Below are 24,473 nucleotides of genomic sequence, written 5' to 3' on the forward strand. Positions count from 1 at the left end.
CAAGATACAGTCAAAAACGTGTCTTGCATACCGTTCATACAGATCAAATGATTACATGATGCATTGAGGTAGAACAAGGTAAAAATAAATACAATGCAGAATAAAATGTAACCACTACAGAAAAAGCACGGTAAAAACAGGTAAACTGTAAGGTATAAGATCATAATGAGGTAGATTGTGAGGTCAAGGGCCCATCCTTGTCGTACCAGGAAAAAACTTAATAGTGGGGTAGGCACTGATCTTCAACCTTCTTTCAGGCGTCTGCATCTTCTACCCAGTGGGGGAAGACAGAATGTCCAGGGTGGGTTGGGTCCTTGATTATGCTGGCTATTGTACTGAGGCAGTCAGAATTATAGACCGAGTCCATAGAGGGGAGGCTGGTTTTTGTGACGTGGGGAGCTGTGTCCACAATTCTCTGCAGCTTTTTGCAGTCACGTGCAGAGCAGTTGTTGTACCGAGTCGTATGCACCTAGGTAGGATAGTTTCCTTGGAGCATTGAAAAAAAATTGGTGAGAGTCAATGGAAACACCAAATTCCTTTAGCCTCCTGAAGAAGTAGAGACATTGGTGAGCTTTCTTGGCCATGACACTATGTCGTTGGGCCAGGACAGACTATTGGTGATGTTTACTCTGAGGAACTTGATGCTCCCAACGCCACTGATGCAGACAGGGCAATCTGACGGCACTCTTCCTTCCTGAAGTCAATGATCAGCTCCCTTGTTTTGCTAACACTGAGAGAAATGTCTTTGTCATGCTACTAAGCTCTCTAACCCCTTCCTGCACACAGACTCTTGATTATTTGAGATAAGGTCTACCACGGAGGTACCACTTGCAGACTTAGTTAGAAGCGAATCAGACCACACAGTCATGTATGTATAGGGAGCAGAGTAGGGAGCTGAAGATGTAACCTTGTGGCAATCAGTATTCAGAAGAACTATGGCAGAGATGTTGCTGCCTATCCTCACTGGTTGCGGTCTGTTGTTCAGGGGGCCAGGGATCCAGTTGCAGAGGGGAGGCATTGACTGCCAGGGTCTAGAATGGGAAGATGTGCAGGAAACCTGAAACATTGCTTGCTTGGTGGGCTGTGGCCGCTGGGGGGAGAGGGGTGCAGAGGGAGGGGGAGGGGTGATGCTTTGCCGCTGCTTGTGCGTGGGAAGGGGGAGGGGGCTTTGGGGTTCTAAAATTTTGCTGTCATTCATTCTTGCGGGTTTTCCTGTTGTTTCGTGGATGTCTGTGATGAGTAAGAATTTCAGGTTTGAATACTATATACATATTAAATGGGACCATTGCAAAGCTCAGTAGGCCAGACAGTTTCGCTGGAAAGAGGAATGTCTCGGGTTGGAGACCCTTCGTTAGAAACCGGTGATTTCTCCACCACCAACTGATCCAGGGGAAGATGAGCCACACGGATAAATTAGGAACAACTTCTAAATGATGACTCCCACCTTTCCCTTACGGAAAAAACACACAAAGTCTGGCTGGCAGGCCTGGCTGCAGCTAAGAAGATTGTAGTCCAGCGTTGGAACCCTCCCCATGATATTTCAAATACTCACTGGCTTTGGAGATTTTTGGACATTTCTTACCTGGAACTTTCATCAGCAAGAGTAAGTGATGCACGACCAAACACAATCTTAGTGTGGACAAATTTGATATCTAACTTAAAAGATCTTTTGTTAAAATAGGAATGCTTTGTCTGTGTATGCACTACTATTCAGTTGGTTTGTGGAGGGGAGAGGGATGGGAGAGAGAGGGGTGGAGGGGGGATGGTGATGAAGGTTGGGGGTGGCCGGGTTAAACAGTCAAAATGTAATTGGCAGCTGGTTGTATTGAATGTAATTTGTTGGTGTTGCAATAAAAAAAGTAATTAAAAAAAAAGAAACCGGTGATTTCATGTCCATAAGTACCTGAAGGTTTTCCCCAATTCTGTGGGCCTTGTAATACTCTGTCCTGAGACATTAGCTGTCTCTCTGTCTGCGGGATCTGCTGAGCATTTACGAGATGATTACAAGCGGAGGGCAAGTGCGAATAAGTTCCTTCACGCGAAAAGTGAAACAGATTCTGATCAGATCTGCGACTTTCTCTCGGCTCATATTTAACACCCGCCAGGGCTGCAGCTTCCTCCGAACTCGGCTAAGTAAAGGGCGCTTTTCGTAAAGTAATTGCGAGCGTAAAAATGTGAGATACCATCAGGGCGTCGTTCGCAGTTCACCACGGTTATTTTCATTCCGTGCGGTACATGTTCAGATTCAGATGCTTATATCATAGATCGAAACGTAGAGCAAGGGAAAAAAAAACAGTTTATTAAATTAGAAAGAATTCGAGTGAAAGACCCACTACCGCACAAGAACAAATGTCTCCCGGCCGCCTTTCGCGTTGTCACGAACGATGGGAGTGAACTCTTGTTTAGTCCGAGCGTCTTCAATGATTTGATTCGCCAATTGCGGCGATATATGTTGTTGTTCCACACTTATCGATAGTTTATTATTTATTTGGACAAGTTGGTTTGCGTTATTTGCATATTCCCCGTGGGGACTGGCTCCTAATTAGCTCTGAATGTTACCTGCAGACTATACATCAACGTAACCTCTCTTGTTGCTGCACTGCTCCACACCAGTAGAACTTGTTTGAAACTCTTCAGTGGGAGGAGGGTTCGAGGCATGTCAGCACAGCGCTCTCGCCTTGCGCGCAGCCCGGAGAGTGAGAACGGGCTCCTTCAACAGCGCCCGAGGCTGGAGGAAGCTTCCTTCACAGTCGGGCAGCAGGTGGTGAGAGCACAGATCATGCAAGTCTGTCGGTAAGGAATGTCAGGGTGTCTGCGGAGAGGTGGGCAAGCCGTTTGTTTTGGGCTTCAGTCCTTCTGGTTTTCTGCTCCGGCGGCGGCGTATATGGGGACCTTCAGCGATAGCTCTGGAGTTATTAACGTAGACAACCCCGGGCACAGCCTGCGACATGGACTTGGAGCACAGGAGGATTAGACAAGGCAGGAAACGGCAGCGAATTAGAGGTAAGCAGTCGGCGAACTCCGCTCGTCTCAGCTCAGCCCGTTGCGGGCAAGTAGGCGGCATTTTCTCTGTCCGGTAAAACGTTGCCAGTCCGGGAGCCGTCGACCCCGTGAGCCGGACGGGCTCGAGCTGATCGCCGCTTGACTACGATTCAAGTGGACGAGCGTGTGATTAAGCCAGCCCACTCCCTGGGAAAGCTGGAGCAGTCGGCGTGAGTTGGTGCTGCGATTTATGCAAAGTACTTACTTCAACCGCAGTTTATATATAAAAAAAGAATTGAGAGAGTAAAATCCCTGAACACCTGGCCCAGGGAGTCGACGTGAACTCCAGCCGGCTCGTTTCTGCCTTCTTTCTGCGTTCGGGTTCAACCCAGCCGAGTGAAACTCTCTTTGAGCTTTAAAGTATTTCTTTATTCGCATTAAATAAGGCAGCCAAGTTTGGAGGCAAAGGTTAAGATCGGGGGAGATTATTGGGTATATGACAGTCCCGAAAGGTAGCTTCTCTCGTTCAGAAACACCGTCGCTTTTGTTCCGCGCCGGGGGTTTGACAGGTAGCCTCGCCGCCGAGCTTGTGTTACAGGGCAGGGGTCCGACAGGCATTTCTCCGCTGTGTAAACATAGTTTGCCTTACATATCCCGGGCCTCGCAGGTAACCTCTCTATTGTACTGAGAGCGTGACAAGTTCTTCGCTGAATAAACAGAGCCTGTGTTGAATGGCCAGGGTCTTTCCGATAAACTGCTCCAGCAGATCTAGTGTTACACAGCCAGGGCCTGACAGTTAACCTGGCCACCACTGTAAAAAATAGAACCCTGTACTAGACAGGTAGCTAGCCTCTCCACTCTATAATTAGAAGGTAACTTCTACCCTGTCTGGAGAGAGATTATGCTTCTATGATGGGGGGTTTGACAGGACGCCTCTCCTCAGTATAGTCAGTGCTCTTGTAGGACGGTCGGGATCTGTGAGGTACTTCCACTCCTGTACAAGGGGCAAGGGTTACATGGCTGGCGGGGAAGAATCGGTGCTTCCTTTGGGTTATACTACCGTGGGACTCCCCAGTTTAAGGTCGGCGCTGCCGCCATGTTGTGATCTTACTGGCATCCCTTCACCTCAAAGTAAACACGGATGGAGCCGGAGGAATTTAATACCCCCCTGGCTTGTACTGGGCGGAGGGGGGGGGGGTTGTAAGTGCTGAAAAATGATCTGCACCATTCCCGCTCAAACCCACCGACCCGAACCAGCTCCTCGCTTCAGGTGGGGCTTTCTGTTTGCCAGCTGGAATCTGGAGGGGCCGATGATACTTCAATGGTGTGTGGGAGGGGGCAACCCTGTTGGGTGAAATCTCAGTACTGTACCAGGACATATTGCGTCCGGGGGAGTAGACTTTGGAACTCAGCCCAACAGACTCTTTCCTTCTTTCTACCATCAGAACTTACTTCATTATCGGTAACGACTTCTGCTGCGCAGCGTCGGTCGGCCCAAAGCTCATTAACACGCACCTCCTGCCCCGAAAGGTGAACCGGGTTGTAAACGCATCATGGCCGTTAAAGTCAGCTACCGCCCCTCCGGAGCATTCCCTGGCTGCGGACACCCACCCTTCAGTAATAACTCTCTCTTCTAGTGTGGGGGTCCACCACTGGCAAAGCAACAGGGCCTCTGCCTGCCTGGCTTTCAGTTGCCAGGCGAAGTTCTTGTGGGCTGTGTGTAGTTAACTAGCCCAGTCCTGGCCTGGGCTTGAACTGAAATCTTACCATCCTGACCAAGGGTACCGGGACCTTGCTCCCCCGAGTATAAACAGCTGAATTTGCCCCCCAAAACAATGGCTTTATGAAGCTTTGCTTCACCGTGATTGAGTTTTCACTAATCTTTGCTGGTCCAGCTCCTCCCAAAGAAGAAACTGACTCAGACTGACTCATTCCTCACTGCATTTAATCAAGAATATTGATTAAATTGCTTGCCTTGTTTCGGCGAAACAATAGGAATTGCATTGACTCTATTGTGGTCCTGTCAGTGTCGGGGTTGGACGGCTTCAAATCGAATCAGATTACCAGACACAGGGTGACCTTTCAACTTTGCCTGCCTAGTGAAAAGAAACATAAACGTAGCTGCTGGAGTCAAAGGGCACAGAAATTCAGTAACAAAACCAAAGTCACAAAACAAATGTTTTAAAATTCCATTTTTGCACATATAGATCTAATTCTATTCAAACTACACTCAGTGAGTGGCCAGGTACACCTGTACCCCTGCTGGTTAATGCAAATATCTAATCAGCCAATCATGTGGCAGCAACTCAATGTATAAAACCACGCAGACATGGTCAAGAGGTTGGGTTGTTGTTCAGACCAAGTATCAGAATGGGGAAGAAATGTGATCTAAGTGACTTTGACTTTATACTTTATTGACGCCAAACAATTGATACTAGAGCGTACAATCATCACAGCGATATTTGATTCTGCGCTTCGTGCTCCCTGGAGTACAAATCAATAGTAAATAGTAAAAATTTAAATTACAAATCATAAATAGAGAAGGGAAAGTAAGGTAGTGCAAAAAAATTGAGATGCAGGTCCGGATATTTGGAGGGTACAGCCCAGATCCAGGTCAAGGATCCGCTCAGCAGTCTTATCACATTTGGAAGGAAGCTGTTCCCAAATCTGGCCGTACGAGTCTTCAAGCTCCTGAGCCTTCTCCCGGAGGGAAGAGGGATGAAAAGTGTGTTGGCTGGGTGGGTCGTGTCCTTGATTATCCTGGCAGCACTGCTCCGACAGCATGCAGTGTAAGGCGAGTCCAAGGACGGAAGATTGGTTTGTGTGATGTGCTGCGCCGTGTTCACGATCTTCTGCAGCTTCTTCCGGTCTTGGACAGGACAACTTCCATACCAGGCTGTGATGCACCCTAGAAGAATGCTTTCTACGGTGCATCTATAAAAATAAGTGAGGGTTTTAGGGGAAAGGGCAAATTTCTTTAGCTTTCTCAGGACCGTGTAATGATTGCTGGTGCCAGATGGGATGGCTGAGTATCTCAGAAGCTGCTGATCCCCTGGGATTTTCATGCACAACAATCTCTAATGTTTACAGAGAATGGTGCAAGAAACAAAGAAAGACATCCAGTGAGCGGCAGTTCTGTGGGTGAAAACACCTTGTTAATGAGAGAGGTCAGAGGAGAATGGCCAGACTGGTTCAAGCTGACAGGAAGGCGACAGTAACTCAAATAACCACAAGTTACAACAGTGGTGTTCAGAAGAGCGTCTCTGAATGCACAGGACATTGAACCGTAAAGTGGATGGGCCACAGCAACGGAAGCCTATAAACAAGCCTTTCAGTGGCCACTTTATTAGGTACAGGAGATACCTAATAAGGTGGTCACTGAGTGTATTGCCTCATTGGATCTGCTGGGTTCTGAAAACAGGATATTTAGAATAGGCCGGTGGATATTCCTAACATCCGGTAATGAGTGGACAGTTGTTTGTAAGATCAGGTGAAACTATTTGATCTTTCTCTTGTTTCTCCTCACATCTGTCCTTTACAATATCTGTCTCACATCTGTCTTTCACATCTGTCCTTTACAATATCTGTCTCACATCTGTCCTTTATAATACTGCAGCAGTGACAATGGGTTGTGACGGGTGCTGTAAAAGACAACATCTTTCTCGATTAATGAAAATCAGAAAACTGCAGATTCTGGAAATCTGAAATTAAAAAAAACAGAAAATGTTGCAAAAACTCTGCAGATCAGGCAGTATCTGTGGAAAAAGAAAAAGGGGTAATATTTCAGTTAACTCTCACTTCCCATAGATTCTGAGTGCTCCCAGCATTTCCAAGTCCGTCTTTCTTTCATTTTTTCCTTGGAGAAATTTAACCAGCTTATTTTTTCTTACAACTCAGCCAGTAGGTAGATTTTAGATCATAAGGGAATGAAGGAATATAGGGCTAGTGCAGGGAGGTGATGCTGCAATAAAATATGATTTATTATCTTTTTGAATGATGGAACCAGCCCAAAGGGCTGAATGGCCATTTCTACCTCTGATGTTCATATATAATGAAAATATTACTAAATAGTTTTAGATGCAAATCAAATCCAAGAGTGAGAATTTTGCTTGTGATGGATCTTCATGTTATTCGGACTGTCTTCCATAAGACCTTAAGATATAACAGCTGAATTAGGCTATGGAACAGGAATAAAGTCTGTTCCACCAATTCATCATGACTGATCCATATTTCCTCCCAGCCCCAGTCCCCGTATCCCCTCATGCCCTGACTAATCACGAATCTATCAACCTCTGCCTTTTCGGGAATATCATTCAATTTTATTTACTGTCTGGCCTTGAGTGTTGCTGTGGCACTTCTGTCAGTACGTGCAACTGGTTTTCGTCTTTATTCATTCCGCTGCTTGCTCCCCACCATGTATCCGCAAATGTTCAGCGGGTGATATGATCGGAGTCATGCAGGGCCACCCCAAGCTAAAAGTTGTGGAAATCTGACAAATTCTCCCAAACATATTCAGAACAGTTTTCAAGCTGGGAGTAATAATAATAAAAAACTGTCTCGTGTTATTCATTAATGAATAGATTTAGTATATGTTAAGTTAGTTTAATTATAGGTCGTGAGGTCATATTCAAATACCAGTGATTTGGGTTCAGTTCCTGGCGCTGCTTGTAGGAGTTTGTACATTCTCTCATGACTGTGTGGGTTTCCTCCGGGTGCTCCAGTTTCCTCTCACAGTCCAAAGATGAACCGGTTGGTAGGTTAATTGGTCATTGTAAACTGTCCTGTGATTAGGCTAGGGTTAAATCTGGGGGTTGCTGGGCAGCACAGCTCAAAGGGCTGAAAGGACCTATTCCGCGTTGTATCTCAATAAATGAACAAAATAATGATACAACAAGTCAATACTTGAAGAAATACAGCCAGACTGCTCACTTCGAGGCTTGATTATGAGTCAAAAGCTCAAATATTTTGGCCACATCATGAGAAAACAGAATTCCTTGGAGAAAAATCTTAGGTTTGGTAAAACAGAAGGTAAAAGACAGAGGCTACAATGGGTAGATAATATTACTCAGACAATGCGTATGACCTTGAGAGATCTTAGAGAGGCAGTTTCCAACAAGAAGGCTGGTGTGCAGGAATTCATGAGGTCACAAAGAGTCAGACTTGACTTAACGACTGAGCAACAATATCATCATATATTGTAAAAGTACATATATGTCACCATATACATCCCTGAGATTCATTTTCTTGTGGGCATTCACAAAAACAAAAGAAGTTAAGCAAAATAATCATAATAAACAAATAAGCAATAATTATCAAGAACATGAGATGAAGAGTCCTTGAAAGAGTCCATAGGTTATGGACTTGAGTGTTGGGGTGAATGAAGTTATCCCCACTGGTTCAAGAGCCTGGTGGTTGAGGGATAATAATTATTCCTGAACTTGGTGGTGTGGGTCCTGAGGCTCCTGTACATCCTTCCAGCAGCAACCAGAAGAGAGCATGGCCTGGATGGTGGGGGTCCTTGATGATGGTTGCTGCTTTCCTGTCACAGCACTGCATGTGGTTGTGCTCAATGGTGGAGAGGGCTTTATCCATGTTAGACTGGACTGTATCCACTATTCTTTGCAGGCTTTTCTGTTCAAGAGCATTAGTGTTTCCATACCAGGCCATGATGCAACTAGTCAATACACTCTCCAATGCACACCTATAGGAGTTTTTCAGAATTTTACATGACATGCTGAATCTTCATGATCTTGTAATAAAGTAGAGGCACATTCATACCTTCTTTGTAATGGCAGATATGTGTTGGACCTAGTACAGATCCTCTGAAAATGGTAATGCTGAGGAATTTAAAGTTGCTGACTCTCTCCGCCTCTGATCCCCCAAAGAGGACTGGCTCGTGGACCTCTGGTTTTCTCCTCTTGAAGTCAATAATCATCTCCTTGGTCTTGCTGACATTGAGTGAGAGGTTGGTGTTATGGCACCATTCAGCCATATTTTCAATCTCCCTCCTATATGCAAATTGTTGCCAATCTGAACTGACTGGCAACATTCCCTCTAATTTTTTTACACCTGTACAGACCAAACAATGATTGCTCTGAGCTGGAAATTTTTACACGGTCTGAAAACTGCACGGCACTTTAAATGATTTTTATTTGTAATATGCACATCAAACAAACACAAACCACAACTCACAACACAAGTAAACAATGTCAGATAGTCAAAAACACTGACAGGCACAACGGCAAAAGTAAAATGTTTTGACTAGACGGCGTCAGCGTTCAGACGTCCAGCGGTTTGTTCATGGTGAGCTACAGACTTCCATTCTGTGTTTATTGTTACAGTTTGTAGCAGTGTTGTACCTTGAAACACTGACAACATAAATACATTGGAGCTCTAAACTGTTTCAAAGTAAAGCATGTGGTACATTTATTATTTAGAAAAGTAATGGATTATATTCATTAACACAATTAATTACAGGGTATTTCACTATTGTATTAGCACAGATTTCAAAACTGTATTAATATACTTACAAAATTACATTATCATTATATAAAAGAAAATCCCAGCCATGCGGCAACACAGGCTATGTGCGTGGGGGCATTTCAGTTACTGTGCAGTCGTAGCTTAGAGGGAAGAGCACTGACTGGGTTCTGCAAGTGAGGAAATTGAGGATCGTTTGGACGAGAAGGTACTGAAGCCTATGTCTTGGAGTTTACTGATTAGTTTTGAGAGGATGATGGTATTGAATGCTGAGCTGTAATCAATAAAGATCATCCTGATGTGTACATCTTCACTGTCCAGATGTTCCAGGGTTGAGTGAAGAGCCAATGAAAATGGCATCTGCTGTTGACCTGTTGCTCTGGTAGGCAAATTGGAATGGATCCAATTTGCTCCTCAGGCAGGAGTTGATATGTTTAATTACCCTTCTCTCAAACCACTTTATCACAGTGGATGTACTGTAAATGCTGCTGGACTATAGTGACTGAGGCAGGCTATCACATTCTTCCTAGGCACTGGTATAATTGAAGCCTGTTTGAAGCAGGTGGCTACCTCAGCAGGTGAGAGCAGATGTGCGTGAAATGGGAGAGATGCGTTTGAGAGCAGAGTTGATGAAACAAGTCCTGACGAAGGGTCTCGGCCTGAAACGTCGACTGCACCTCTTCCTATAGATGCTGCCTGGCCTGCTGCGTTCACCAGCAACTTTGATGTGTGTTGCTTGAATTTCCAGCATCTGCAGAATTCCTGTTGTTTGATGAAACAATCCATGTTCCAAGCCTATACTGGTATCTGTCCCCCACTTTTCCTTCGCTACATCAACAACTGCATTGGCGCTGCTTCCTGCACGCATGCTGAGCTTGTTGACTTCATTAACTTTGCCTCCAACTTTCACCCTACCCTCAAGTTTACCTGATCCATTTCCGACACCTCCCTCCCCTTTCCAGATCTTTCTGTCTCTATCTCTGGAGACAGCTTATCTACTGATGTCTACTATAAGCCTACGGACTCTCACAGCTACCTAGACTATTCCTCTTCCCACCCTGTCTCTTGCAAAAACGCCATCCCCTTCTTGCAATTCCTCCGTCTCCGCTGCATCTGCTCTCAGGATAAGGCTTTTCATCCCAGGATGGAGGAGATGTCCTCCTTTTTTAAAGAAAGGGGCTTCCCTTCCTCCACCATCAACTCTGCTCTCAAACGCATCTCTCCAATTTCACGCACATCTGCTCTCACCCCATCCTCCCGCCACCCCACTAGAAATAGGGTTCCCCTTGTCCTCACCTACCACCCCACCAGCCTCTGGGTCCAACGTATAATTCTCCGTAACTTCCGCCACCTCCAAGGGGATCCCACCACCAAGCACATCTTTCCCTCCCCCCCCTTTTTGCTTTCCACAGGGCTCGCTCCCTATGCGACTCCCTTGTCCATTCGTCCCCCCCATCCCTTCCTACCGATCTCCCTCCCAGCACTTATCCTTGTAAGCGGGACAAGTGCTACACATGCCCTTACACTTCCTCCCTCACTACCATTCAGGGCCCCAGACAGTCCTTCCAGGTGAGGCGACACCTCACCTGTGAGTCGGCTGGGGTGATATACTGTGTCCGGTACTCCCGATGCGGCCTTCTATATATCGGTGAGACCCGACTCAGGCTGGGAGACCATTTCGCTGAACACCTACGCTCTGTCCGCCAGAGAAAGCAGGATCTCCCAGTGGCCACACATTTTAATTCCACGTCCCATTCCCATTCTGACATGTCTATCCACAGCCTCCTCTACTGTGAAGATGAAGCCACACTCAGGTTGGAGGAACAACACCCTATATTCCGTCTGGGTAGCCTCCAACCTGATGGCATGAACATTGACTTCTCTAACTTCCGCTAATGCCCCACTTCCCCCTCGTACCCCATCCGTTATTTATTTATTTATTTCTCATTTTTCTTTCCCCCTCTTTTTTCTCTCTGTTTTTTTCTCCCTCTGTCCCTCCTTGCCCATCCTCTGGGTTTTCCCCCCTCCCCCCTTGTCTTTCTCCCTGGGCCTCCTGTCCCATGATCCTCTCATATCCCTTTTGCCTATCACCCGTCTAGCTCTTGGCTCCATCCCTCCCCCTCCTGTCTTCTCCTATCATTTTGGATCTCCCCCTCCCCCTCCCACTTTCAAATCTCTCACTAGCTCTTCTTTCCGTTAGTCCTGACGAAGGGTCTCGGCCCGAAACGTCGACTGTACCTCTTCCTATAGATGCTGCCTGGCCTGCTGCGTTCACCAGCATTCTTTGTGTGTGTTACTTTAATAAAGTGGTGACCCGACACTACCTGCCTTCTGGATGATCAGAACAGTCACTTGACAGCTATTTGCTAAATCAGGAGATATCCGAAAGCCTCATGTGCCTCATTGTTTATGCCTTACAATGTTATCTTGGCTTTTTATAGTATATATGTTGCATCTTCCATTGATTCCCCTTGAAAATCTTACTAATTGGTTAACCTGTTTCACTCCATGGTGAACTATTTCCTTGGTGTATTCCTCTCCCTCCTTAGGTTTCATTCAAGTGAAGGGCAGGGAGTATGTAAATAAAATTGCATTAAGGTGAAGGGGAAAGGGGCACGTCTGTTATCAAATCAGAACAGTGCATGCAAAGGACATTGCATCAGCATGAAAAGAAGCAAGCTTGAAACGTGGATCATGTGGTGTGAGCGCGGGTTATTATTGACCTGTGTCCACATATAGTAGTAGTGGCGGGCAGCCGTCAATCCCAGGGGATCATGGGTTTGCGCCTCTGGTGGACTGTGTCCTCTCCAGGGTGCAGGCCTGAGCGGGAAGATTTGGAGAACCAGCTACTGCTCATGCAGCAGGTTCCCCCTCTCCACGTCACTGATGTAATCCAAGGGAAGGGCAAGCGCCGATACACCTTGGCACCAGTGTCGTCGCAGAGGTTGCCAGAGTGAAGTTGTAAACAACATCAAACAGCCTTAGGGACCCTGGCTCCAGATTTCTTCCTTGGGGTTTACTCCCGAATCCTTTCCCGTGGCTGGGTATGGCAGCAAGGCAGTGGAGATTTAAAATCAGAGTTTTCCATCTCCTAGGTGGGCTGCCGTCCCACCTGCCCGAAGTGACTGGTTTTGGGGCGCCAGTGGTCCGCCTCTGCCCCTCCTCTTGTCAGCAGAAACAGTTCCGCCCGGCCTAGTAGCTAAGCCACACGTGAAGGCCAAGAGTTGGACTTGGTTGTCAGAGGCTGTTAGGAGCCATTTGGAGCACTTTATAGGCAGTGGGAGCTTATCCCCACTACCACCCCTGGCAATGACAACAAATAGGCAGGTGGATATCTCTGGTAAAATGTATTTCCAAAGGACAGAGCATTTAGAAGAAGAGACGCAGCAGAAAGAGACATAGTGGCACAGGCAGTGCAGCAGTGAGTGTAACTGTCCCAAAACTCCAGCAACCCGGTTCGACACTGGCCCCCATTGTTGTCTCTGTGTTATCCGCGACTGGTGGCTTTCTGACATCCCAGGGACGTGCTGGCTGGTAGATTAAGTGGTACCTCTCAGTCATCCCTGTGGGAGGTGGATGACAGGAGAAGCAGGTGGCGTTGGTGGCCATGTAGAGAAATTGGGCTGGGGACGGGAATGGGTTTGGGGACATTTGCTTTGAGGTCCAGCATAGACGTGATGTCATAAGCAAATGTGAAATGTAGAATGGCATAGTACACACTGGGTAGAAAGGAGAAATTTAAAAAAAAAACATACGTAGGACATCTACAGACTTGCTGACATGAATTAGAATTTAATGTGAGGGATAACTACCAACATTAGTTGTCGCAGAAACAGTTCAGTAAAAACTGGAAACTGCGATTAAAAGAAATGTATACAGTATATACAGGCTGAGTGAAGCTGGATAGCTTTATAGTCATAGTAGTCATAGTCATAGTCATATTTTATTGATCCTGGGGGAAACTGGTTTTCGTTACAGTTGCACCGTAAATAATAAATAGTAATAGAACCATAAATAGTTAAATAGCAATATGTAAATTATGCCAGTAAATTATGAAATAAGTCCAGGACCAGCCTGTTGGCTCAGGGTGTCTGACCCTCCAAGGGAGGAGTTGTAAAGTTTGATGGCCACAGGCAGGAATGACTTCCTATGACGCTCTGTGTTGCATCTCGGTGGAATGAGTCTCTGGCTGAATGTACTCCTGTGCCCAACCAGTACATTACGTAGTGGATGGGAGACATTGTCCAAGATGGCATGCAACTTGGACAGCATCCTCTTTTCAGACACCATCGTGAGAGAGTCCAGTTCCATCCCCACATCATCACTGGCCTTACGAATGATCCTACAGGCACTGAATTCCTAGGTGGATTTGAGACTTTACTGGAGTAATATATTCTTAAACCAACATGTGGACAAACCATGCTAGCTGTAATGATCAGAAGTGAGCAAAAATCAGTTAACAACCCAGTAGGCCATGACAAGATACACTGGGGAGAAATATGAGTTATGATCAAGATTTCAGAAGAGGCTGAATTTTAAGGGATGCCTCAGAAAGTGTCCATTGTTAACTGGCCAGATTTGTGAATGGAAGCATAGGTGGCACGATGGCACAGTTAATACAGCTGCTGCCTAACAGCGCTGGAGACCCAGGTTCAGTCCTGAGCTTGGGCCCTGTCCATTGGGAGTTTGCACTTTCTCCGTGTGACCGCGGGAGTCTCTGCTGGATGCTTCAGTTTCTTCCCACATCCCAGTGACGTGTGGCTTGGTGAGGTTAGTTGGCCAGCATAAGGAATTCCCCCTAGGTAAGTGGTAGAACCTGGGAAGGGGGAAGTTAATGAGAATGTAGGCAGATTATGTGTGGGCACGTGGCCAAGTGGTTAAGGCATTCGACTAGCGATCTGAAGGTCGTGAGCTCGATCCCCAGCCGAGGCAGCGTGTTGTGTCCTTGAGCAAGGCACTTAACCACACAATGCTCTGTGACGACACTGGTGCCAAACTGTATCAGCCCTTGCCCTTCCCTTGGACAACATTGGTGTCGTGGAGAGGGGAGACTTGCAGCATGGGCAACTGCTGGTCTTCCATACAACCTTGCCCAGGCCTGCGCCCTGGAGAGTGAAGACTTTCCAGGCGCAGATCCATGCAAGGCTAATGGATGCCTGATGACGCGGAATAAAAGAAATGGGAATAGTGTGGGATTGCTGTAATGGGTTGTTGATGGTCAGCATGGGCTGAGGGCTGAAGGGCCTGTTTCCATGACGTATCTCCCTATGACTAAACTTAAATTTATTTATAATTGTTTAACCAGACTTTCTACAATCATTGAAATGAAGTACTGGTAAAAGAAGTAGAAAAGATGTACCAACTTTAGATCAAAAGGGAAAGGTTATACTCATCAGGAAAAATTGAACAAGTTGAGAAGAGGATACTGGGGACAGAGCTGTAAGAGTGCTTAAGTATGCTGTAAGGGCAAGATAGGACAGATATTTCCATTTGCAGTGGAATGCAAGAAGCAGAAGCCTTAATTATGAAATAATAACTAATAAGTGCAATAAAGAATTCAGAAGAAACATTTTTGCCTAGCATCGGTTAGAATGTGCAATGTGCTATCAAAAGGGAAGGCAATTAACGTGGGCATATTTAAGACAAACCTAGTCAAATATGTGAGAGAGGAGAGAAAGGACTGGAAAGTTTTCTTGATGGGTTGAGATGAGATTGCCTGTCTGGAGCAAAAAAAACCATTAGCATAGACCTCCTGGACTACATGCTTGTTTCTGTGTTGTAAATACAATGAAGAGAAGAAGGTTCAATATTAGTAGTGAACTTCACCATTGTGCCAGCACTGCCTTAGGATACCTGGGGAAAGGGTGCTTGAAAATTAAGAGATCAAGCCCAAAACTCATGTTCTGTAAGTAGTGGTGGTCTCTGCCCTCCTACATACTTCTGAGACCTGAACTATTTAACACCAATGCTATCTTCGTGAAATCCTCCAAACTCACTGGAAGGATGAGCGAATCAATGCCAGCATCTCCACCCAAGCTAACTTCCTCTACATAGAGAACCAAATTACATTTCGTCCATTCCATTGGGCAGATCATTATGCTCACAGGCCCAACACCAGACTTCTGAAATAGACACTGCCTTCTAGGTGTGTCAGTCGGATAGAGGAAAGGATTCAAGGATCTCCTCAGAGCCTGCATGATAAATATAACATCTCACTGTTGGAAATTCACTGGCCAAGTCAACTCAAAAGAGTATTTAGTAAAGTATGAAGAGCCTTGAGTCCACAAATCAGGAACACAATGCAGCTCTCTATAAACAGCACACATCTACGTAGACAGCCACCTCCTGTCCAACCTGTTAAAGAGCTGTGAGTCCCACATTGGCCTCCGAAGCCACCGAAGGACCCATAAAGGAAAAGAAGTCATCCTTGATCCCAATAGACTACTTGAGAAGAAGAGGTACTTAAATGTATTTGTTACAATAATGTCTATACAAAGGGGAAATGGTCCTGACTGGTGGTGTAGGGACTTCAACACGAGTGGTCTCAGGTTCGAATCCATCCATGCTGGGCTGAGCATCGAGCTAGCAACTTTGGCCTCGTAAAAAGCAGACAAATGCTAAAGATACGGCTAGGTTGCCACCTGATGCGCCACGGGGCGTGGAGAGGAACAACAGAGGAGGGGAAGTGGTATACGTAAAAAATAACTGGGAGTATAAGACTGAAGGTACACTTAAGAGCAGCTGGGGAGAGGTGCGTGGAATAGGCAGGGGATGAATAAAATGGTAAGAGCTGAAAATGGGAGCAGTACGGAAAAACACGTGGTTTATCGAGAACAATGATAAAGGTCTTTTGCAATTTATTCAGAGAATGTAGACATCTAAGATTAATAAGTGCTCTTAAGCATAGAATAGGTAATACTGGTAATAAGAAAATGGTAGACTATCAAAATAATTACTTCATGTCTAAATAGCTAAAGTACCAGAGATACATAGAAAGCAAAAATAAGCTGAAGGGTCTCAGCCCGAAACGTCGACTGTACCTCTTCCTCGAGACGCTGCCTGGCCTGCTGCGTTCACCAGCAACTTTTATGTGTGTTGCTTGAAATTCCAGCATCTGCAGATTTCCTCGTGTTAATGATTTAATAAAGGTTTTTTTAAAAAAAGCTAATGGAGAAAATAATGGATTTCGGCAGACTAATATCTGGGACCTAATAAGTTGTGTGTAATAATTTTATATAAAGAAAGTACACAATTTAGTTACAATTTTCCCAAATTCTCTTGATACTGGAAATTGTTCAATTTAAGTGGAATATTGCCCAATTGAAATGGAATATTGCCAATGACACTTACACTTTTGAGAAAGATAGGAAAGGTAAAATGAGAAATGATAGACCTGTTTGCCTAAATGTTATGGGAAAGTCACTGGAGTTTGTTGTTTGAAATGGTCTGACTCAACACTTGGACTAAACTGATCAGAAGGAAGCAGGATGGATATGTAGAGATCAGGTCATTGCTACCCACTCCAGCTGATACTTGGAAGTTTTCACAAGGTGACAAATGAGGCCGTGAATATTGTTATTCATAAGAGCTCCCTGAAGGCGTTTGATAAGGATCCAGCTGATGGTGATCAAAATTGTAAGCGTGGGTTATTGTTGTGTCGGGAATTGGTCGGACGTTAAGATACAAATCAGACTTCAGGAGATATAAAATAGATGTTGGCAGAAATCAGGAATCTTCTCATCTAAAAAGCTTTTGAGGCTCTAGTTTTATTGAGCATTTTAAAGCTGAAGAATTTTGTAAGGAGAAGGGATTTAAGATGGCACTGGTGAAGCACGGTGACGACTTGCTGGCAGCAAACAAAACTACTAACTACTTTATTAATCACACTTTTACTCGGATATGATCACTATAATAGCCTGTAACTTTCCTGTCGGAGTTGAGCTTTTGAACCGCCCGTACGACCTGGCATTTTTTGCGGTGTGAACTGAAGTCTCGAAGGCGCAGGATGGTTGCAGTGTGGCGTGTACAGGCCAAATGGAGGCGGTGGAGGCCCGGAGCTCCAGAGCGGGGGATGAGCCAATGCTTGGATGGAAGAGGTTTGGGGGTGATTCGAGGCGGCAGAACAGAGGTGGGGCAGCAGGGCCCAGGTGAGGAACGACCCACTGTTTGGCTGATTTAAGCGGAAGGGGAGATTGAAAAACTCAGGGAGTTGGGGCCGGAGGAGACGGACAGACAGGTGTTCAGCTTGCTGCTCTATGAGATTAGCTTGCCTCTGTGCTGAACTGAGGTTGCGGCCTACAACTAGCAAGCTCCTGGACCAGCTGTGACTGGCTTTGTGGCTATGGACTCACTTCCATGAACTTCAGTTCTAAATGCTATTTGTTTATTTTTATAGCTTGTGCTATTTTTTTTCTGTACATTGGGTATTTGACAGTCTTCCTTTCTTGGTGGGTTCTGTTGGGCTTCTTAGTTCTGTGGCTGCCCGTAAGGAGATGAATCTGAAGGTTGTATATAGTATACGTGCTTTGACAATAAATGAACTTTGAGCTTAACAGAGTATGAAACCAGCTAAGGAAAGTTATGAAAGGAAAAGACAACTCTACAGAGGCACCTTTCATAATATTTCAGAGTTTTGGAAGTGTGGTAATGCGACAGCCAGTTTGTGCACAGCAAACTACTGCAAGCAGCAGTTTGATTGTGAAATACTGACATGGCCCTGGGGGTAATTCCATCATCTTTCAGTAAATGGCAATGGATCTGTGCTGCTTACCTGAGAGAGGAAGCTTAACCCTTTATTTACAAGGCAACACTTCCAAAGCTGAACCCACAGGCAGGGCTGTGTGCACTACCAGCTGAACCATGGCCAACCTTCTACCTTATAGTCAAAGTCATAGTCATACTTTATTGATCCCGAGGGAAATTGGTTTTCGTTACAGTTGCACCAACCAAGAATAGAGTATAAATATAGCAATATAAAAACCATAAACAATTAAATAGTAATATGTAAATTATGCCAGGAAGTAAGTCCAGGACCAGCCTGTTGGCTCAGGGTGTCTGACCCTCCAAGGGAGTAGTTGTAAAGTTTGATGGCCACAGGCAGGAATGACTTCCTATGACGGTCAGTGTTGCATCTCGGTGGAATGAGTCTCTGGCTGAATGTAGTCCTGTGCCCAACCAGTACATTATGTAGTGGATGGGAGACATTGTCCAAGATGGCACGCAACTTGGACAGCATCCTCTTTTCAGTCACCACCGTCACCGTCACCATCACAAGTACCTTGTAATTCTTTCCCCACCCTCCCCCCACCCCATCTTATTCTGGCCTCATCCCCTTTCCCTTCCAATCCTTATGAAGAGTCTCTGCCCAAAATGTTGATTGCTTATTCATTTCCATAGATGCCGCCTGACCTGCTGAGTTCCTCCCCCATTTTGTGTGTGTTAATCTGGATTTCCAGCTTCTGCAGAATCTTTTGTGTCTATTAAAAGTTGCAATAAGGTTTAGAGCAGGGGTTCCCAACCTTTTGTACGTCATGGACCTCCACTGTTAACCATGACCCCAAGTTGGGAAACCCTGCTTTAGAGGAACTGAATAACCCATTCCAGTTCCTGTATCTCTATTGTTCTTGGCTATGTGTTGAAAGTGTGGAGTTCTGGAATCAAGATTCATTGATTGCATACCTATTAAGATTAAGTTTCACTGCATTATATCTGGAAGTGCAGTTAACATGGTTGCTTTCCAATATCAAGATTATTTAAGGCTTGCAGAGACCAGGACCAGTGCTGGAAATGATCTCATGCTGCAGGAGATGTTTCTGACATATCAGTCCATGGCCTTTATTACTGCTGTGATGAGGCCGCACTCAGGGTGGAGGAGTAACACCTTACATTCTGTCCGGGCAGCCTCCAACCTGACGGCATGAACATCTATTTCTCGAACTTCCAATGATGGCCCGGCTACCCCTCCTCTCCCTCACCATTCCCCATTCCTGTCTCACCTGATGCCCAACAAGGTGTGGGGAGGAACAACAACACAATACTTGATAGAGCAAATTATTGGGTGTATTCTGCATATAACCTATGATGAGGCTGACTAGGAGGTCCGAGTTAAGGAAATACTCTTCATCTCCATTTACAGGTCTAATGGAGCGTTTGAACAGGGTATAGTTTGACATTAAGATCAGGAGACCTGTTCAACCTTGGTAATCTGGCCAATAAAGTTTATGCCAGTTTGTAATGAGCTGCTTTGTTCTGATGAAACACATCCTGGATGCTGGTGTTTCTTGGTAGGTCACGTTGAGGCGTTTGACGTTGCGGTGTTGGCCGAGTTTGACAATTAGCTTGCAGACGTTTCACCGCCAGTCGAGGTGACATCCTCAGTGTGTAGTTGTTTGTGTTTCTCTCTGGGAGCGCTCGCATGTATATAGCCCCCATTCACTTGCCTTGGCCCTGATTGGCTACCCCTTCAGTTGACCTTTGAATTCTATTGGCTCGCGTTTCTTTGGCTCTAAGGGGGTTCGTAGGTGGCTTCTATTTCGATATGTTCGTTTATAGTATAATCAGAAGAGAACTACGCCTTTAAAAATTCTCGTGCCTGCTTTGTGTTTGCCTGCGCCAGAACCTCTGTGGTGTCCCAGTTGAAATGGTGTCTTTCCCAGTCTTCATGTATCCTGGACTGTGTAAAGGTTTATTTTTTATCTGTTGCCTCGGTGATGGATGAATACTAAATTAGAACACTAAAAGAGACTATTCCATCTCTCAAACCACTCGAGGCATTTTAGACTATTACAGATTCACATATATCCCGCTCCTTATGAAAGACCCAACACCCAAAGGCATGAACCAATCAAGCTAATTAATACAGGACTTGGATATCCCTGGTATAAGAATGGCTGTCTGCTAATAAAGAGATTTTCCTTTAGAATCTACATAAATGGATTCAATTATTTGGCGAACTTTTTAATATTATTTTTTATAGAGTAATAGAACACTCCAGCACAGAAACAGGCCCTTTGGCCCATCTAGTCCATGCCAAACCTTTAATCTGCTTAGTCCCATCGTCCTGCGCCTAGACCATAGCCCTACACAGCCTCCCCCATCCGTATACCTATCCAAATTTTTCTTAAGTGTTGAAATCGAATCGGAATCTACCACTTCCACTGCCAACTTGTTCCAGACTCTCACCACCCTCTGAGAGAAGAAGATCCCTCCCCCATATTAAAAATTTCACCTTTCACCCTTAACCCATGACCTCTAGTTCTAGTCTCACAACCTCAGTGGAAAAAGCCTGCTTGCATTAACCCTACCTACATCCGTCATAATTTTGTATACCTCTATCAAATCTCCCTTCAATCTTCTAAATTCTAGGGAACAAAGTCCTAATCTATTCAATCTTTCCCTATAACTCAGATCCTCAAGTCCTGGCAACGTCCTTGTAAACTTTCTCTGCACTTTTTCAATCTTATTTACATCTTTCCTGTAGGTAGGTGACCAAAACCAGACACAATACTCCAAATTAGGCCTCACCAACACCTTATACAACTCCAACAATACTTCCCAGCTCCTGTAACCAATACATTGATTCATGAGGGCCAATGTGCCAAAAGCTTTCTTTACAAGTCTATGTACCTTTGACGCCACTTTCAAGGAATTATGGACCTGTATTCCCAGATCCCTTTGTTCTACCACACTCCTCAGTGCCCTACCGTTCACTGTGTAAGACCTACCCTGGTTTGTCCTACCAAAGTGCAACACCTCGCACTTGCCTGCGTTAAATTCCATCTGCCATTTTTCAGCCCATTTCACCAGCTGGTTTTGACAGTCTTACTTGCTGTCCACTATATACCCAATATTGGTGTCATCTGCAAATTTGCTGATCCAGTTTACCACATTTTCATCCAGATCACTGATATAGATGAAAAACAACAATGGACCCAGGACTGATCCTTGAGTCACAGTCCTCCAGTCAGGGAGGTAACCCTCTACTATTACTCTCTGATGTATTCCATGAAGCCAATGTCTAATCCAATTTACTACCTCATCTTGAATAACAAGCGACTGAACCTTCTTGACCAACCTCCCATGCAGGACCTTGTCAAAGGTGTAGCTAAAGTCCATCTAGATAACATCCGCTGCCTTATCTTCATCAACTTTCCAGATAACTTACTTGAAGATTTCTATAGGATTGGTTAGACAAGACCGACCATGTACAAAACCATGTTGATTATCCCAAATCAGTCCCGGTCTATCCAAATACTTATATATCCAATCCCTTAGAGTACCTTCCAATAACTTGCCCACTGCTGATGTCAGGCTCACCAGCCTATAATCTTGTGGCTTATCTTTAGAGCCTTTCTTAAACTAAGAACACCATTGGCTATCCTCCAATCCTCAGGCACCTCACCAGTTGCTGAGGACGTTTTAAATGTCTCTGCTAGAGCCTCTGCAATTTCTGCACTTGCCTCCCATGTGATTTGAGGGAAGTGCAGAAATTGCAGAGGCTCTAGCAGAGACATTTAAACGTCCTTAGCAACTGATGAGGTGCCTGAGGACTGGAGGATAGCCAATGGTGTTCTTAGTTTAAGAAAGGCTCTAAAGATAAGCCACAAAATTATAGGCTGGTGAGCCTGACATCAGCAGTGGGAAAGTTATTGGAAGGTATTCTAAGGGATTGGATATATAAGTATTTGGATAGCACGGGACTGATTGGGGATAATCAACATGGCTTTGTACATGGTCTGTCTTGTCTAACCAATCTTATAGAGATCTTCAAGTAAGTTATCAGGAAAGATGATGAAGACAAGGCAGTGGATGTTATCTAGATGGACAGAAAACACCTCCTCCTCTGTCATTTGTGTAGAGTCCATGTCCCCTTTGCTGCTTTGCTTCACATCTGTGGAGTCTGTGTCCATCTCCCGAGTAAATACAGATGCAAAAAATCCATTTAAAACCTCCACCTTCACTTTTTGTTCCACGGATAGATTACCACTCTGATATTCCAGAGGACCAATTTTGTTCCTTACTATCCTTTTGCCATGAATATATCTGCAGAAGCCCTAGGATTCTCCTTCACCTTGTCTGTTAGAGCAACCTCATGTCTCCTTTTAGCCCTCTTGATTTCCTCCTTAAGTGTTCTCTTGCACTTCTTCTATTCCTCAAATACCTCATTTGTTCCTGCCTGCTCTGCACCTCCTTTTTCTTAACCAGGGCATCAATATCTCTTGAGCCAAGATTCACTAAACCTGTTATTCTTGCCTTTTATACTGACAGGAACATACACACTCTACTCTCAACGTTTCACCTTTGAAGGCCTCCAGCTTACCAAGTACACCTTTGCCAGAAAGCAACCTGTTGCAACCCACACTTGCCAGATCCTTTCTGATTCTGTCAAAACTGGCCTCTCTCCAATTTAGAATCTCAACCCAAGAACCATATCAGTTTCCATAATTACTGCACTTGGAAACTAATGGCATTATGATCACCAGATGCAAAATGCTCCCCTACACAAATCTCAGTCACCTGCCCTGTCTCATTCCCTAAGAGAGGATCTTGTATCATACTCTCCCTAGTTGGGACTTCTATGTGCTGATTCAGGAATTTTTCCTGAACACATTTGACAAACTCTTTCCCATCCAGACCTGTTACAATATGGGAATCCCAGGTCACTGTGTAGAAAGTTAAAATCACCTACTATCACAACCTTATGATTCTTGCAACAGTCTGCGAACTCTCTACAAATTTGCTCCTCTAAATTCCACGGACTGTTGGGTGGTCTATAATATAATCCCATTAATGTAGTCATACCTTTCTTATTCCTCATTTCTACCCGTAAAGCCTCACTAGACAAGCTCTCCAGTCTGTCCTGATTGAGCACGGTCGTGACATTTTCCCTGACTAGTAATGCCACCCCTCCCCTTAAATCCCTCCTGATCTATCACATCTGAAACAATGGAACCCCGGAACATTGAGCTGCCAGTCCTGCCCTTCCTGAAACCAAGTCTCACTAATGTCTACGATGTTATAATTCCACGTGTTGATCTGTGCCCTAAGCTCATCTGCCTTTCTTACAATACTCCTTGCATTGAAATATACACAGCTCAGAACATTACTCCCACCACGCTCAACCTTTCAATTCCAGGGTTTGTGTGTAGGCTTAGCAACATCCTTCTCCACAACCATTCCACTGTCTGCTCTGGCACTCTGGCTCCCATCCCCCTGCAACTCTAGCGTAAACTAGATATTTTCTTTGAAAGGTCCAAAGGTTCATTTTATTATCAAAGTACGTATGCAGAATGCAACTCTGAGATTCATCTTCTCCAGATAGCCACGAAGTACAGAAAAACCGCGGAAGCTGAGGGAAGAAAAGACACCCCCACCGCACTCTGCATGAAAAGAAAAAGAAACAACGACTCACAAACCCCCAAACCCCTCCCTCGCACACAAAACCAACAGATCACCCACCTGGAAAATGGCAGCTAGAGCATCAAACCCCAAACCCCCAACTCCTCTCTCACAAAGAACTAACATATTGCCCACAAAGGGAAAAAACAGTGTATGTATTATTATATAATATGCATTATTTTATTTTTTAGACACAAAATGGGATACTTTGCCCATTGAGACTGTGCTCGTCCTCCGAGCATTCTTCCTCTAGTCTTCATGTATTTACTGCTACATTCTTGAAGTTTTCCCATCACTCACCTGCAGTGGGGACAATTTACATTGATCATTGCCCTTCACCTCCTCTATCATCATCATCAGGTGCCGTGCCCAGTTTGAGCTTTGACTGCCATGGCCCACACACTCCTGTTTCGGGTCAAGTGGATCAATTCATTGGTATTTACCTCCTCCATACATTCTTCATTTGTACTTGCCTTTTCTGACCCTTGGCATTCTTAGTATCACATCCGATCCTGAAGCGGAAGGCTGTGGCTTTAAGTTCCTTCAGAACTGTGAGTTATGTCGATCGCACATTGTCACGACCACTAAAGTCTCTCATTCCCTTCTCCACCTCT

General features: G+C 45.0%; 1 protein-coding gene across 1 annotated transcript in view; it reads left to right on the top strand.

Moving 5' to 3' along the window:
* Positions 1-2,709: 2,709 nt before the first annotated feature.
* Positions 2,710-24,473, top strand: part of arhgef19 (Rho guanine nucleotide exchange factor (GEF) 19) — a 141,441-nt gene continuing 119,677 nt past the window's right edge. The window contains exon 1 of the mRNA XM_063033495.1: positions 2,710-3,003. Coding sequence (XP_062889565.1) covers positions 2,949-3,003 — 55 coding nt within the window. The 5' untranslated portion in view covers positions 2,710-2,948. The remainder of the gene's footprint in view (positions 3,004-24,473) is intronic.

Source organism: Mobula hypostoma, chromosome 25, assembly GCF_963921235.1.
Source record: "Mobula hypostoma chromosome 25, sMobHyp1.1, whole genome shotgun sequence".
NCBI lineage: Eukaryota > Metazoa > Chordata > Chondrichthyes > Myliobatiformes > Myliobatidae > Mobula > Mobula hypostoma.